Genomic DNA, 15,180 nt, shown 5'->3' on the forward strand with positions numbered 1-15,180 from the left:
TTACAGGTGGGAACTTGAGATACAATGATTAAGCCACACCACTGTGGAAGTAACACAGACAGGACTTCAGGAGCAGGGGCTGCTGCCAAAATAATAGGGGCACTATGGTGACAAGGGTGACAGGCCTCCACATCAGCCATAGAGGGGCTGGTTGGGAGCCCTACAGCAGGAGTAGTAAGGGGCTGGACAACTTCACAGCATTCCTGTCCTCTGAGGTACTTAGGGTGGGGACAAAGGTGGGAAGAATGTACCCTCCTGGAATGAGAAAGGTCAGCAGAGGCATCTCTGCCTTTCTGACACCCTGGGGACACCAGGCCCTTAGGCTAACCTGGGCTTAAGAGTCCTTAGGTATTGGCCATTTTGGCTAAGCCCCATTCCACTTGTGTGGAATGAATTCTTGCCCTTGTTCTTCACAAGACAGAATGGAAGCCCCCAGAGGTGAGATGCCTTCTTGAATTCCTAGCGGTCAGGGCCAGAATGGGCACTCAGGGTTAGCCTCTTAGCTGTCAGTCACTCACCAACTCTTCCCTCTGATCCTTCACCAGCCACAGGGAGCAATTCTATAACAACAACCATAAAGCAGAGTGACCCAGAGCCCCCAAAAACTGTGTGGGTTAGTTCTGGCTGCCAGAGTGACATTCAAACAGAGCTCCAGGGTGTCCTCTCAGACCAAAGTGGCCAGTCATGTAAAGTGTTCCAGAAAAAGGGCTGGAGGGAACCCACAGGACTCTTCAGGAAGCCCCTCCCCACTCAGACTTTGGAGTGGTAAAGGATTGTAACAGGCTGTCACCAGATGAGCTAGGATGGGAGTTGGCCCATGGTAAGGGGCAGAGGTACCGTCCCTGGAAAGGGGTTCTTCCTGCTTTAGTTCACAGTGGGCTAGCTACAAACATGGGGAGCACAGGGAAGGAGGAAAGAAGGGGATAGGTGAGTGGGTGAGGGAGCAATGGGTGGGTGGGGGATTAACGGAATGAGTGACTGGGTGGGACAGGAAGGGTATGGGTGTCTGTGGGTGTCCACGAGCCAGTCAGTACCTGTGCCCCTGTCTGCCAAGAGTCTATAAGCTCCCACCTCCAGATACCGATTCACTTGAGGGCTGTATGTGGCTTAGTTGGAACCCAGCCTCATGTCTAGGTGTGTCTGCATCCTGGGTGATCTAATCACTGTGTCTCCAAAATTGTGAGTGGATTTTGTGGGATTCTGCATGGATCTCTATGTCTGTCTGTCTGTCTGGTTGTGTGTGCCTGCCCCATGTGCATGTGTGTGTGGTGTGTGTAAGTGTATGTGTTGTGTATGCACGTTTGCAAATGCATGTGGTGTGTAAGTATGTGTGTATCTGTGTGTGTGGTATGTGTGGTGTGTGGTATGAGCATATATGTGTGTGAAGGGGTGCGTGTTTTGGGCCACTGATCTAGCCTGTGAATCATTTCTGTGTATTGCGTGTTCAGTGGCCCTGGTCTGGTTTGGGTGTATATCGCCGTTCAGGGTTCTGTTCCAAGATCGCTCTGTGTCCGGCAGGGGGTGCCCTTGGCCGTCTTGGTCTCCGAAGTGACTGCCCCGAGTGTCCGCCCCGCCCCGCTGGGGCCCGCCCGGCCATGGGCTATAAGTTCGCGCCGGGCAGCTGGCCCGCAGCACCGCGCTGGTGGTCCGCGCCCCGAGTGTCCCACCGCGTCTGAGCTGTCGCCGCTAATCTGGTCATGGCCGAGGGTGAGTGCCTGGGCAGCAGGGTGGTGAGGTCGGGAGCAGACTGGACTGTCTCCAAGTCCCCAGAGGAGAACAACATGTGGGCCAATGGGAGGGCCCTCGCTTGCTCTAAGTTGTCAACGACCTTCCTACCTTCCTTCCCGCAATCCTGGGGCACAGCTGTTAGCCCTGCCCCTGAATGAGGTGAAAATGCTACCAGAAGGTGTCCCTGGAAGGGTAAGGTACTGTCACCTTTCCTTGACTACCTAGTTAGAACTGTGTCCCTACCATGTGTCAGGTACAGAGATGCTGGCAGGCATGGGGTCCTTGGTTCTCCTTGGTGCCTGGTGAGGGGTGCAGCCTTCCTGGCTGATTCTGTGGTCTCAAGTTGAAGGAACATTCCAGCATTTAGTGGGGCACCTCGGAAGCCAGGCACTGTTCTCTCAAGTCCCTTTGAGCCTTCATGTTCTCTAAGCCCAGACCTTGGCCACCTGTTGAAGCTCAGTGTTTCCTGTTGTAAGTTGGGGGCAGTAGTGCCAGCCTTGGTGCTCCCACGAGGGCGAGAAGCGTGGAAAGGACTAGCCCTACTATGCGGCCTTGGACACTCCTTTCTCTGAAACCCCAACAGGCTATGATATGTCACAGAGGCCCCTTCTGTTGCAAGCAGGACCTTGTGATTGAAAGCACTGGAGATATTTAGCCTTGTCAGACTCCTGTGACCATGGGAAACTGTGGGCTTGAAAAGGTCAGGGCTGTGCCTTATAGAGGTAAAAGAGTGTCACCAGAGTCTAGGGAAGGTCCCAGGGGTACAGAGCCCCCATATGCAGGGAGTGGGATTGTATCACTGAAGACCACAGCTCTCTGAGAGATGCCACAGTGGCTCATGCCTGTCCCCTGTTTCTTTCTCTGTAGAGCTGCTCCTGGAGAGGTGTGACTTGGAGATACAAGCCAATGGCCGTGACCACCACACGGCCGACCTATGCCATGAAAAGCTGGTGCTTCGTCGTGGCCAGCGATTCCGGCTGACGCTCTACTTTGTGGGCCGAGGCTATGAGGCCAGTGTGGACAGCCTTACATTTGGTGCTGTGACAGGTGGGTACCTTTGATCTCCTTTGTGTCCTGCTTTTGATAGGCCACAGGACAGATGAATTCCCACCTCTTTTCACAGTCTCTCCCATCCTGTGAGAATCTCAGTTGTCATTAGCCCCATTTTACAGATCAGAAAACGAGGCCCAGAATGGAGAGTGGAGTGGCCACCACAGGTCACCCAAGCCTTTATACTGGGTTGCCACTTTCCACAGCTTTCTGCCTTAAAGGTTCATCACAATTTTGTAGGTAACTTTTCTTTCCTGCTAGCCAGTTCCCTAATATCCACACAGAGACTTTTTTTTTTCTCGAGACAGGGTTTCTCTGTGGCTTTGGAAGCTGTCCAGGAACTAGCTCTTGTAGACCAGACTGGTCTTGAACTCACAGAGATGCGTCTGCCTCTGCCTCTGCCCCAGAGTGCTGGGATTAAAAGCGTGTGCCACCACCACCCGGCTTCACACAGAGACTTATTACTAATTATAAATGCTTGACTGATAGCTTAGGCTTGTCTCCAGCCAGCTCTTACAACTTAAACGAACCCATTTCTATTCATCTGTGTGCCACCCGAGGCTCGTCTACCTCATCTATGAACTTCCCCCTGTTGCTTCTTCCGAGTCTGGCTTTTGATCCCTCCAACTCTGGCCTCCTTCTTCCCAGCATTCTCTCTGCCCCGAAAAAGCTACCTAACTGTTGGCCAACCAACTTTTTATTAACAATGAGAGCAACACACCTTCACAGTGAACAAAAGGATTATTCCACAGCGTGATCCAGCATAATGTTTCCCATAGCAAACAACTTTCTGTCTTTTCTCACCAGGGTTTCCTAGAACCCACGAGGCCTCTGGGATCTGGTTTAAACCAGTTCTGGGTAGTGGGGAAAGAGTCCTATCAAAGGTAGGGTGGACTGCTGACCTACTGTGTGACATTAAGACACTTGGCTTCTCTGAGCCTAAGTTTCAACAGCAATTCACACTGGAGGGTTAAGTAAGATGGCCTGCTGTCTCATTCCAGGGGCTCCTGGGATGGGCAAAGAGAGTTGGACCCTGTCCATCCTGTTCCCAATCTCTCTGGCTGACTGTTCCTAGGAAGCTGGCCTTGAGTGTCAAATCAGTTGTCTGGCTTCTGGTAGGAACCTCTCCCTTAGGGTCAGCAAGGGGTCACCTGACTGGGATTCTGGCCCAAGGGTGTTAAAGGCCAGCTTTCTCCGGTGTTGGTGGTAGAAAGAGTGGCAGGCAGGAGCTGCCGACCCAGCCCAGCTGAAGTCTTTCTATCTAAGGGCCGTTTGATAAGCTTATCTCGGGGTTTGCAGGCTGCCAGGATATCCCCTCCATCCCTTCCACCTCCCTCCTCATCCACAGATGAAACCATTGCCCAGGTCACCCCACTCCAGAACCTGTAGGGCTCTTTCTAGCCACTGAAGGGTCCTAGCCAGTATCTGGCCTTCCAGCCCCTGCGGGGTAGAAGGTTGGCAGCATGCAGTTGTGCAGGGCTGGATCATGCTTGGGAAGGTGACACACAGAGTGGGACCGTGCACGTGCCCACTCCAATGCCCCCAGTGTGGAAGCATAATGGGCTCCCATTTTACAGACAGGGAGCTTGAGGTAAGGCTAGATGATCTAGTAACTCACTCAGTGGGTCACGAGATGGTTAGAAGCATTGCAGGCTTCAGTCCCTGACCCAGCTGTGAGTTGAGGCTCTCTGTCACTTAACCCAGTGTCCACCTGAGCTGTCAGCTTGAGCAGCCTGTGAGCGCCCATTTTCTGTCTCCTTCCAGACACAAACTCTTCCTTCTCCATCTCCACGGTGTGCGGAGTGTAGCAGAGGTGCTTAGCATCCTGAATTCAGTGCTGGGAGGTACGCTGACCTCCTGAACCCTGCAGCTAATCTCTGTTCTCCAGTCCCCGTGGGTCACTTCCATCTGTAGGCAGTCATGGCTTCTTTGTCCACTATCCAAGACCCTCCCAGGGGCCTGGGAAGCCTGAGGGACAATACTAGGAAGCCAGGCTCCTACCTCCAGGCCAGGCTTGAGTCAGTGCCCAGCTCAAGCCTGGCTGGGGACCTCCTTCTCCATTAGAAGTCTGTAATTTATGCTCAGCTGGTCCTAGCACTTCAGAGAAACTGAGGCCACTCAGTGAAGGAATTTGGGGCCCCACCCCAGCTGTTTATTTTTCCCTAAGCAGTTTGGGTCTGGTGGGCTCTGCAGCACTCTTGGGTCACAGTGAACAAACAACCCTTGTTAAAGGATGAAGCATTCCCCTTCTGGAGGGTGGAGGCATGAGATGAGGCCAGCCCAAGGGGGTGAAGGGAGCAGTTGTGAGGCTAATTGAAGGTGTTGCCCTAGAAGCCTCACTTGCTCCAGCCTAGCCTGTCATCATGCTCTGGAAAGTGCCAAGACCCCTTGGTTCTCTAGAGTTACATGGATCTAAAGTGCTCATCATGGAACCTTTGACCTCACCAAGATTACCTTGTAGAATCACAGCCAGGAACTTTGCAATGACAAAGCAGTGGTGGGACCAGGGGACAGTGTGTCCTTACCTGTCCTCCAGCAAGCCCTGTTGGAAGAAAGGTGTGTGTGTGTGTGTGTGTGTGTGTGTGTGTGTGTGTGTGTGTGTGTGTGTGTACATTCACAAGTACGCGTATGACTGTTCCGGATAGAGAGGTAGGATGTGTGTTTCCTGACTTGCCCTAGGGATAGTATGTCAACAGAGACAGTGCCAGTGGGACCTGACCCAGGCAGGTTACCAGAGTGACCAGATAATTGATCATCCAAACAGGGACATTTCTGAGTAGGGAAGGGCAGTGGTCAGGCTGTGCTGGGGCTGCAAGCATAACTGCCACTGACCCACCCCACCCACTCCTCCAGCCTTACTCCCTGTACCTCAGTTCCCACAGCCATGGAGTTATTTCATTGTGCTAAAAGCATCTGTTTTGTGTCGCAGCCCTCAGAGCCTTCTTCTCTCTGGCCTGAGAACTCAGATGCCTTGCATCCCTTTGGAAGGAGCATGTCCCTGCTCTAAATGCTTTCCGTGGGCCCTCCCTGAACCCACCAGCTGTGTCGGGACACAGTAGTGAGAAGAATAGGCCATAGTAACTGTTTACTGAGTACTTGCTGTGTGCCAGGCTTGCCTTCTTGAAGCTTCTTGGCAACCTTAGAAGGAGTGACTTCATTTCATAGACAGAGGAAAGCCCCATGTCACAAACAGTGCAACTCTGGCTTATAGAAACAAGTCCCTTGCTACAAGGTTGCAAGCCAGTTTCAAACTTGAGACTGGAACTTCTGAGGCATGTGGCCCAAGCCTGTTTCTTAGATGACGATACTGTGGGTCAGAGAAGCCTGGGTTCTTGGCTTAGATTGCACAGTGCTGGGTTGGGGTAGAGGTGGGGACTAAACTCAGGGTAGCTCTCTTGAGTCCCAGGCTAGCTGGCTCCTTTCCAAATGTCAACTCTGGAAGGGAGGGAGGGTTTGGATGCCTCCACCTCAGCCCCTGGCACCCAGGCAGCCTCTTGAGGCCTGTGTCATGCCTATTAGTTCACGGTTATATTTGGGCCTGAGTGCAGTGGTGCTGGCAGGCAGGGAGGAGGGGCGGAGGCTGGGAGGGAGCCCCTCAGTGAGCAGGCCCCAATATTGTCAGCGGTGGATGGCAGAGCCACAGGGAGGGGGTGGGTGGAGAAATAAAAATAAACCTCCAGGCTGCCTCCCAGCTAGCCAGAAAGCTCCTCTGTTTCTCTGCTCTCAGCCCAAGGCCAAAGTGACCAGCCCCGCCCTCTTGTGACTCAGGCCTGCCTGTGTGGGCCAGGCCACCCCTTACCTGGAAAAGGTCTGTGCAGACCATGACACAGGTCCTTTGCAACCCATCAGGAAATAGCATCTTTGGAAATCAAGTAGTGTGGCAGTACCAGGGCCTCAAGACCCCAGAAACCCAAGGTCTCCCAAAAGCCTCCTCTCCGGGCCTCGTTTCTCCACTCTCTAGCAGTTGAAGGGAACCCCAAAGAATCATTGCTGTGTGTAAGATGTACGGGGCTATAGGGAAGTTATGGTCCTCATGTGCCGCTCATGAGATTTGAACCCGAAGCCAGAGGGTCCCTGGTAGGCCAATGCCCCCTACCAGCCTGTAGCCAGGATCGCAGATGTTCAGCTCCTGTCTCAGAGTGTGCAGCTATCTTGGGAGGGGAAGAGTGGTGTGCAGGAGAGGGATCCAGACATAACAAGGGTCCTTGGCGATGTCTGCCTTCATTCCTGCTGGTGTCACAGACAGGCAAGCTGAACCTGTCTAACATCACCTCAGATCTGAGGTGGATAACCTCAGTTCTCCCAAGTTGTACTGTCCTTTCTGGGGACTCTCTGGTTGTAGACCCATCATGGTCCTATGTCTGTTCAAGTGGGCTTGCAATGCCTACTTTGCCAATGAGAAAACAGGTTGAGAAGGGTGGAGCCTCTTGGCAGAGTTCCTCCAGTGGCTGGAGGTGGAACTGGGCCTTGACCCCAGGCCTGGGCGCCTAGCCTGGACAGTGTCCTGCCAGCCCTTCTCATTCACGGTTGTGCCATCTCCCCTCTGCAGGCCCAGCTCCCAGTGAAGAGACAGGGACCAAGGTCCGCTTCCCACTGTCTGACGATGTGCAGGAGGGATCCTGGACAGCCTCCGTGCTGGACCAACAGGACAATGTCCTCGCGCTGCAGCTCTGCACCCCAGCCAATGCTCCTGTCGGCCAGTACCGCCTCAGCCTGGAGGTCTCTTCTGGCTACCAAGGCTCCAGCTACGTTCTGGGCCATTTCATCCTGCTCTTCAATGCCTGGTGCCCAGGTGAGCCGTTTTCCATCTCAGGGGGATGGGAGTGGCGGGAACCAATAGAAGAAGCTACAAAGAGGATTGCTTGGGTGGGGCTATAGGTCAGCTCCTGTCCAACCTCAAACTAAGGATTCTTTTAGCATCCCAATTTACAGACAGGAAGCCAGGTGACTCATCCAGTACCAAAGGATGCAGTCCAGGTCTGGGGCCCATGAGTTCCTACAGCACTAGGAACCAGGTGTCTGAATCCATTTGGCTGCTGTGACAGAATCCCATAGACCACTTATAAGCATGGCTTATATTCTGGGGATCAGGAGGTACAAGATCAAGATTGTGGGTCACATCCAGTGAGGGCCTCCTTATTGTGACCCAACATGACAAAAAGCATCCCGTGGAGAGAGAGGGAGAGAGGATTGAACTCTTCTATAGCCACCCCAACCTCAAGGTAACTAACCTAGTCCTCGGCTAGGGACAGGAGTTCATTCACCAGTCCCTTCTCCTAATACCATTGCAATGCAAGAACCTCGGGGGCACAAGGTGGTGTGTGGTTCACGAATCTCCATTAGGGGAGAGGTACCCCCAGCTTATGGCCAGTGCCAGACACGGTGCTCATTGTATTCACAAGGCCCTGGTTTAAACTCATCCAGGTTGGCACCAGGATGGGAAACCGAGTGAGGCACAGCAGGACTTGAGTCTGGCTACTACTCAGCTATGACCTTACACAGCTGCCAGTATCCTTGTTGCCCAGACAGGAAACTGAGACTCAGAGAAGTGAAGTGACTCTTAGAAGCTCCTTCAGTCAGCCGGGGACAGTGGCAAAGAGGAAGTGAGAGAGGAGAGCTGGGAAAAGCCCAGGCCAGCCAGCCTCAGTTCCCCTATCTCAATGGTTTCCTTCTCGCTCTGACACAGTGAGGCAGGAGAAGACCCTCAGGCCGTCCAGTTTGGGAATCCAGCAGCCTTCCAGGCAAGGCCCCAAGTCTGGCCTCTCTGCTATTAGGCAACCTCTTCCTCTGGGTCATTACTTGTTTTCTTTCCTTCTCTATTTTGGGAAATTTTATGGCATATTTGATAGGGAGGCTTTTAAAATTCTTCTGCTGTGCCTACTTTGGCTTTTCTAGTTCTAACAGATGCCAGAACAGCCTTTTTTTATTTTTTATTCTATTTATTGATTTTCTGAGGCAGGGTCTCATGTAATTCAGGTTAGCCTCCAACTCACTGTAGCTGAGAATGGTCTTGAACTTCTGATCCTCCTACTTCTACACTCAGGTAAAAATATAGTCCCCGCCCCCCAACCCCCACTCCACTTTGTGAGGCTGGAGAGATGGCTAAGTGGTTAAAAGCACTGGCTAGTTTTCCAAAGGATCAGGGTTTGAGTCCCAGCACTCACACAGTGGATAACAACCATCTGTAACTCCAGTTCCAGGAGATCTGATGGCTCTTCTGACTTCCTTGGTGGTGCACATACATCTTCGCCAGCCAAACACCCATACACCCACCCACACACGCTCACACACACTCACACACTCACACACTCACATGCACACACATGCTCTCTCACACTCACACCCACATACACACTCACACACATACACACTCACACACACATGCATACTCACACACTCACACTCACACACACACAATGTTGTCTCTCTCACACACACACATACACACACACATACACACATACACACTCACACACATGCATACTCACACACTCACACACATACTCACTCACACACACTCACACACATGCATACTCACACACTCACACACATACACACTCACACACATGCATACTCACACACACAATGTTTGTCTCTCTCTCTCACACACACATACACACACACATACACACTTACACACTCACACACATGCATACTCACACACTCACACACATACACACTCACACACATGCATACTCACACACTCACACTCACACACACACAATGTTGTCTCTCTCTCTCACACACACATACACACTCACACACATGCATACTCACACACTCACACACATACACACTCACACACATGCATACTCACACACTCACACTCACACACATGCTCTCTCACACTCACACACACAATGTTGTCTCACACACACACTCACACACATGCTCTCTCACACTCACACCCACATACACACTCACACACATACACACTCACACACACAATGTTGTCTCTCTCTCTCACACACACATACACACACACATACACACTTACACACTCACACACATGCATACTCACACACTCACACACATACACACTCACACACATGCATACTCACACACTCACACTCACACACACAATGTTGTCTCTCTCTCTCACACACACATACACACTCACACACATGCATACTCACACACTCACACACATACACACTCACACACATGCATACTCACACACTCACACTCACACACATGCTCTCTCACACTCACACACACAATGTTGTCTCACACACACACTCACACACATGCTCTCTCACACTCACACACATGCATACTCACACACTCACATGTACACACATGATCTCTCACACTGACACACATTCACTCTTTCACACACACACACACTCACACACATGCTCTCTCTCTCTCTCTCTCTCTCTCTCTCTCTCTCTCTCTCTCTCTCACACACACACACACACACACACACACACACACACACTACTCCAGGGACTCTGTTGTCTGCTGATTTAGGTTAATCTTAGCTCTGTCCATTCACACCTGAATAAATTGCTATTTCCAAGATGTCCTCTATCAAACATGAAAGGCCAGGCCTGGTATTGCGGGCCTATGAGCCTCATACTTGAAATCTGAGGCAGAAGGATTGTGAGTTCAAGGCCAGACTGGGCATCTTGGTCTCAAAATAAAAAGAGAAGGCTGGGGATGTAGCTCTTGAAGGCCTGGGTCCAATCGGCTAAAATCTGGGTTTTCCTGCAGTCATCTTCAGATCTGTGCACAGTTCTCTGAACATAGCTACACAGTCTTTCCAATAGTTCAAACACCTTGGACCTTGCCAACACAGACTGTGTCTGCTCGGTGCCCTATTAATGGTCCTGAGGTCATCCCCAGTGGTCTGTGGGGTGTCTCGCAGAGCATACAATGCAGTGGTGTTTGGAACAAAGGTGACTTTGCTGAGACAAACTACAGTTTGTTTGGGTGGAGGAAGAACTTTTGCCAACCCACAGGGTTTTAGAGTTCAGGGCAGGGAGAGGACAGCTCCTGGGGATGTCCCCCTTCCTCTGGCTCCGCCCTCACCCTGCCCTGAGGGTTGGAGTGGGTCTTAGCCAAGCAGTACAATGAATGACTAAGGTGATCCACATTGCAGGGTCTGGAGGAGGCAGGAAGTTGGACTCGGGTGGGGACAGCTATGGGGGAATTTTCAAGGATGGATGGGAAAGGGCTGGTTCTTCCTGTAAACGGGTGCCCCTGCCCTGGATCTAAGGCCACAGCATGCGTATGGCTTCATGTCCCCAGTGTACTCAAATTTACCAGAAGTCAGAGCCATGGTCCCAGTACCACTCGTGCTAACCACACTCCATGTGGCAACCCTGAATTTTACTTTCCCTTTTACTCTCCCTCCTTCACTCTGCACAGAGCTCAGTAATTTAAAGTTCCAGCTCTGGAGCCAAAGAGCAATGTGCCCAGAGTGCCCATCCCACTCACCTCCCTCCCTGCAATGCCGAGGTGCTGGGCACTACATAGATCTCGCTGGTGGTCTAACCTTGCCTCGCAGTAGCCCCTGGAGCCCTTTTCCCCAGCAGGTTCAGCAGGGACTGGGGTTTGCCTTTTTTTTTTTTTTTTTTTGACATGATGAAGATACTTTAATTTCTTTAAAGCAGGAGGGGGTGGTGGTGCTGGGGATTCACCTCAGTTGGTAAGATATTAGCCTAACATACACGAAGCCCTAGTTTGAATCCTAGCACCACAGAAGCGAGACAAGGTAACACACACTTGTGATGTTGGCACTCAAGAGACAGAAACAGGAGGATCAGAAATGCAAAGTCACCTTTAGCTACATAGGGAGTTTGAAGTCAACCTGGGATCCATGAGACCTTGCCTTTAAAAACATTTGTTGTTTAAGTGAATCGTTTCATTGTGTGATATCAAGACATCAAGCATAGTTAAATTTTCTCTGTGATGGGGGAGGAATTCAAGAAAATAGACACCCAGGATAGGGTTTCATCAGAATCACGGGGTCCTGGGTTTCTCCTCCCAGCCTCAAGCTCCCTGTCCATGGAGCAGACATCATAAAGCCAGCCTGACCACTAAGCCTCAGCCTCATTGGCCCTATTTCCTCCCCTCTAGTCATGGGGAACACTGCAACCCACACCTTCTCTGGGCCAAAGCCTTGACATGTGTCCTCAACTCATGCTGTCATCTTCCAGCCTCCTTAGCCATGTCTCATGGAGCATCCCTGACCCCAAAGCTGATCAGGCTCTGCCTCCCTAGGACAGTGGTGACCCTTCCATGGTATCTTTCTGGCTCTGGTACCTTCTTCCCTGCTGGTTTAGGGCTCTGTTCCCAGCAGGCCACGTCTGCCATACCTTTCACTTTCAGGCAGCACCAAGTGGTGCTGAGATGGGCTCACAGACCCAGTCACATTGAAAATGAGTGTCAGAGCTGGGCAGTGGTGATGCACGCCTCTAATCCCAGCACTCGGGAGGCAGAGGCAGGAGGCCAGCCTGGTCTACAGAGCGAGTTCCAGAACAGCAGGTTAAGCAGAGAAACCCTGTCTCAAAAAACAAAACAACAAAAGAGCATCAGGACCAAAGACTTCCTAGTCCAGCCCCCCCCCCCCCATCACTTATTTGGATGTTAGCTTTCTCAGCTGTGAAACATTTCTGAGCCTTGTTTAAGATGGGCAGAGTAAATGGGTTCATGTGTTCTGCTTTCATCACAGCTCTGGGCATGCTGGGAAGTGTAAGTATGGCAGCCTTGCCCCTAAACAATGAGTTTCTCTAATTGAGAGAGGCTTGGACTAGGGAATTAGCCTCCAGATGCCATGTTGCAAGACCCCTGACTTGTCGACTCAAGCTGAGCCTCCTTGCTTCTGTCCACAGCGGATGATGTATACCTGGACTCGGAGGAGCAGCGACGGGAATATGTCCTTACCCAACAGGGTTTCATCTACCAGGGCTCCGTCAAGTTCATCAAGAGTGTGCCTTGGAACTTTGGGCAGGTAGGGCAGTGCCTGTCCCTTTTGGTGACTGGCCTGTGTCTGAGGTGCCTGAGATTTCAAAATGTGAGGGGGTTAGAGTCACCCACCCCATCCTGTTAGAAATGCAGGTTGTCCATGTAGCTGTAGGCCCAGAGTGGTCTAAGGCTTGCCTAAGGTCACACAGCAGAGTCAGCATCCCTGGGCTCAGGGTGAGGGAAGGATGAGGAGAGTCTGTGGAGCAATGAAGCCAGCTGGCGTTCTTGGAGGAGGGGCAGTGAAGGCCCCTTGATATAGCGATGACACTCAGTGGATATTCAGTGTGTGCTCAGCCTGTGTCAGGAAGTGGGTGATAGTAACCTCTCTGGGATACCTGAAGACACAGGTGACCAAGCCACACCCCTAGCTTTTGATTAGGCAATCTGGGTAGGGCTGGCGTGTACCTTCTCAAGGCTTTCCCAGGGTTGCTGATGTTGCTGTCCAGAGAACATGTGTTTGTATCAGCCACTGCTCAGTAACAAACAAGCCTATCACATAAGCGGCTGAAAGTAATGACCATTGTCAGGTCATAGCTTCTTACAAATCGAGACCAGCCACAGAAAGCTATAGCATCCTGGCTGGGCTGGACTCAGTCAGCTAGCTGGCTACTACTGTTGTTTCCAGTTCCCAGCCAGGGCTGGTTCTGCAAAACTCAGATCTCATTTCCTTCATTACCCAGACTCCCAGAAGAGATCCTGTAGAGAAAACTTAGAAAGCAGAACCATGACATCCGGCCGCTGGCTCACTGGGGGTCAGCTAGGATGCAGCTCATCTTGAGATGTCCCTCTACCTGCCCTGCAGCCTCTGGTCAGAGTCTGGTGTTCAGACCCTCCTTGGGTGGAGCAAGGCCTTCCCGTATGCCTCGGGGTCACTCTGACCACAGCTTCCTCCTGAGGGATCATAGCCACAGAGATCCTACCAGGCAGCCTGGCTGTGGGAGTGAGTGAGCCGTGTCTCCATGACGCATAAACCTCACCCACAAATCAGTCTCAGCTCCCAGGGCTTTGCATCCTCTTCTGCGAAACAGGGCCACGTCCCTGCTTTGACCTTCAAGGTTCTACTTTGCAGAGACTTAACAGAGAGGAAGCCTCATTGCCCGTGGTGATCTGGGAGGGCTTCTAGAAGTAGGAAGCATTTGACCTGGGCTTTGAAGAGCAAGTAAGAGTTTGTCATACAAGAGGCTAGCTCTGTGGGGAAAACTCCAGAGGTGGGAAAACTTATATCCATTGTAGGTAAAGGAACCCCAAAAGGTGAGCTCACATGGGAAAAGTCCTGGTTGTAAATGTGGCTGATGGGAGTTACAGTAGGGAACTTCAGCAAGTCCTAGAGGGCTGTTGTGTAGCATGGAACAAGGCTTGATCCAGAACAGCACAAGATGAGGAGCAGAGGCAGGAAGGAGAACCCTTGAGGGGTCACATGGGCATGCCCCCCCCTTCACACCCATGTCCCCCAGATGTCACACTGATCCCTCCTTGGCCTTCAGCAGCTGGTATCCTGGGGATGCCCAGGACCAGCTGGACTCCATCTACTAGCAAGATGGAGTTGTGGCTCCCACAGCTATGGAGGTATAGGACAGCTTCCTGGAGAGGCTGGCATCCCAACTTCCTTTTCTGTTGTTTGCTTGGACACAGTTCGAAGATGGAATCCTAGACATCTGTCTGATGCTCTTGGATGTGAACCCCAAGTTCCTGAAGGACAGTGCCCGGGACTGCTCCCGCCGCCGCAGTCCCATCTATGTGGGCCGGGTGGTGAGTGGCATGGTGAGTGTGGGGGGCTCCAACAGGCTGTTCCCTTCTGGGGTGATGAGGCTATGCTCTTTGTTGGGGATGATGAGGACTTGGGGCAGAGGTAGGTCTCAGCAAATAAGTTTAGAAAGCTTTACACAAACAAGGTTCCCAATACAACTCATTTAGCCATTTCACCTAGCAAATATTGACCAATGGCCACTAATGTCCTGGGCACTAGGGTAGAGCTGAATCTAAAGCATATATGATCCCAAATCCCATAGTACTGTCTTCTAGTGGGTGGGAGGACACAGACCCTAGTGGATTGAGGAATGAGTGCACAGGCATCACTCAATCATGCGTGTGCTGGGGGGACAGGGTGCGTGAGCAGCTGAGCACAGAGTCCCACCACAGGGAGGGGCTGAGGGGCTTCCCTCAGGTGTGGTCCTCAGAGCTGACTAGAAGGAAAAGATGCACAACCTGTGCTGAGGGCCTGAGGAGAGGCCGGAGCAGAGTGAACAAGGGGAGTGGGTGGGTCCAGAAAGAGCTGGGTGGACAGGGTCAGAGCATCCAAGGCCATATGGTCCACGACCAAAGGTTAGATTCTATTCTGGAAATAGTGGATGTTTGGGAAATATGTGAGGCCAGCATGGGTGTTTGGAAAACTTAAATCACACCATGCCACTTTTGAGTGACCCTGGATTC

At 51.8% G+C, this 15,180-nt stretch overlaps 1 protein-coding gene across 1 annotated transcript in view; it reads left to right on the forward strand.

Moving 5' to 3' along the window:
- Positions 1-1,550: 1,550 nt before the first annotated feature.
- Positions 1,551-15,180, forward strand: part of Tgm2 (transglutaminase 2) — a 29,026-nt gene continuing 15,396 nt past the window's right edge. The window contains exons 1-5 of the mRNA XM_027421252.2: positions 1,551-1,707; positions 2,596-2,775; positions 7,328-7,570; positions 12,618-12,736; positions 14,383-14,511. Coding sequence (XP_027277053.1) covers positions 1,698-1,707; positions 2,596-2,775; positions 7,328-7,570; positions 12,618-12,736; positions 14,383-14,511 — 681 coding nt within the window. The 5' untranslated portion in view covers positions 1,551-1,697. The remainder of the gene's footprint in view (positions 1,708-2,595; positions 2,776-7,327; positions 7,571-12,617; positions 12,737-14,382; positions 14,512-15,180) is intronic.

The sequence above is a fragment of the Cricetulus griseus genome, chromosome 6, assembly GCF_003668045.3.
Source record: "Cricetulus griseus strain 17A/GY chromosome 6, alternate assembly CriGri-PICRH-1.0, whole genome shotgun sequence".
In the NCBI taxonomy this organism is placed as follows: Eukaryota; Metazoa; Chordata; class Mammalia; order Rodentia; family Cricetidae; genus Cricetulus; species Cricetulus griseus.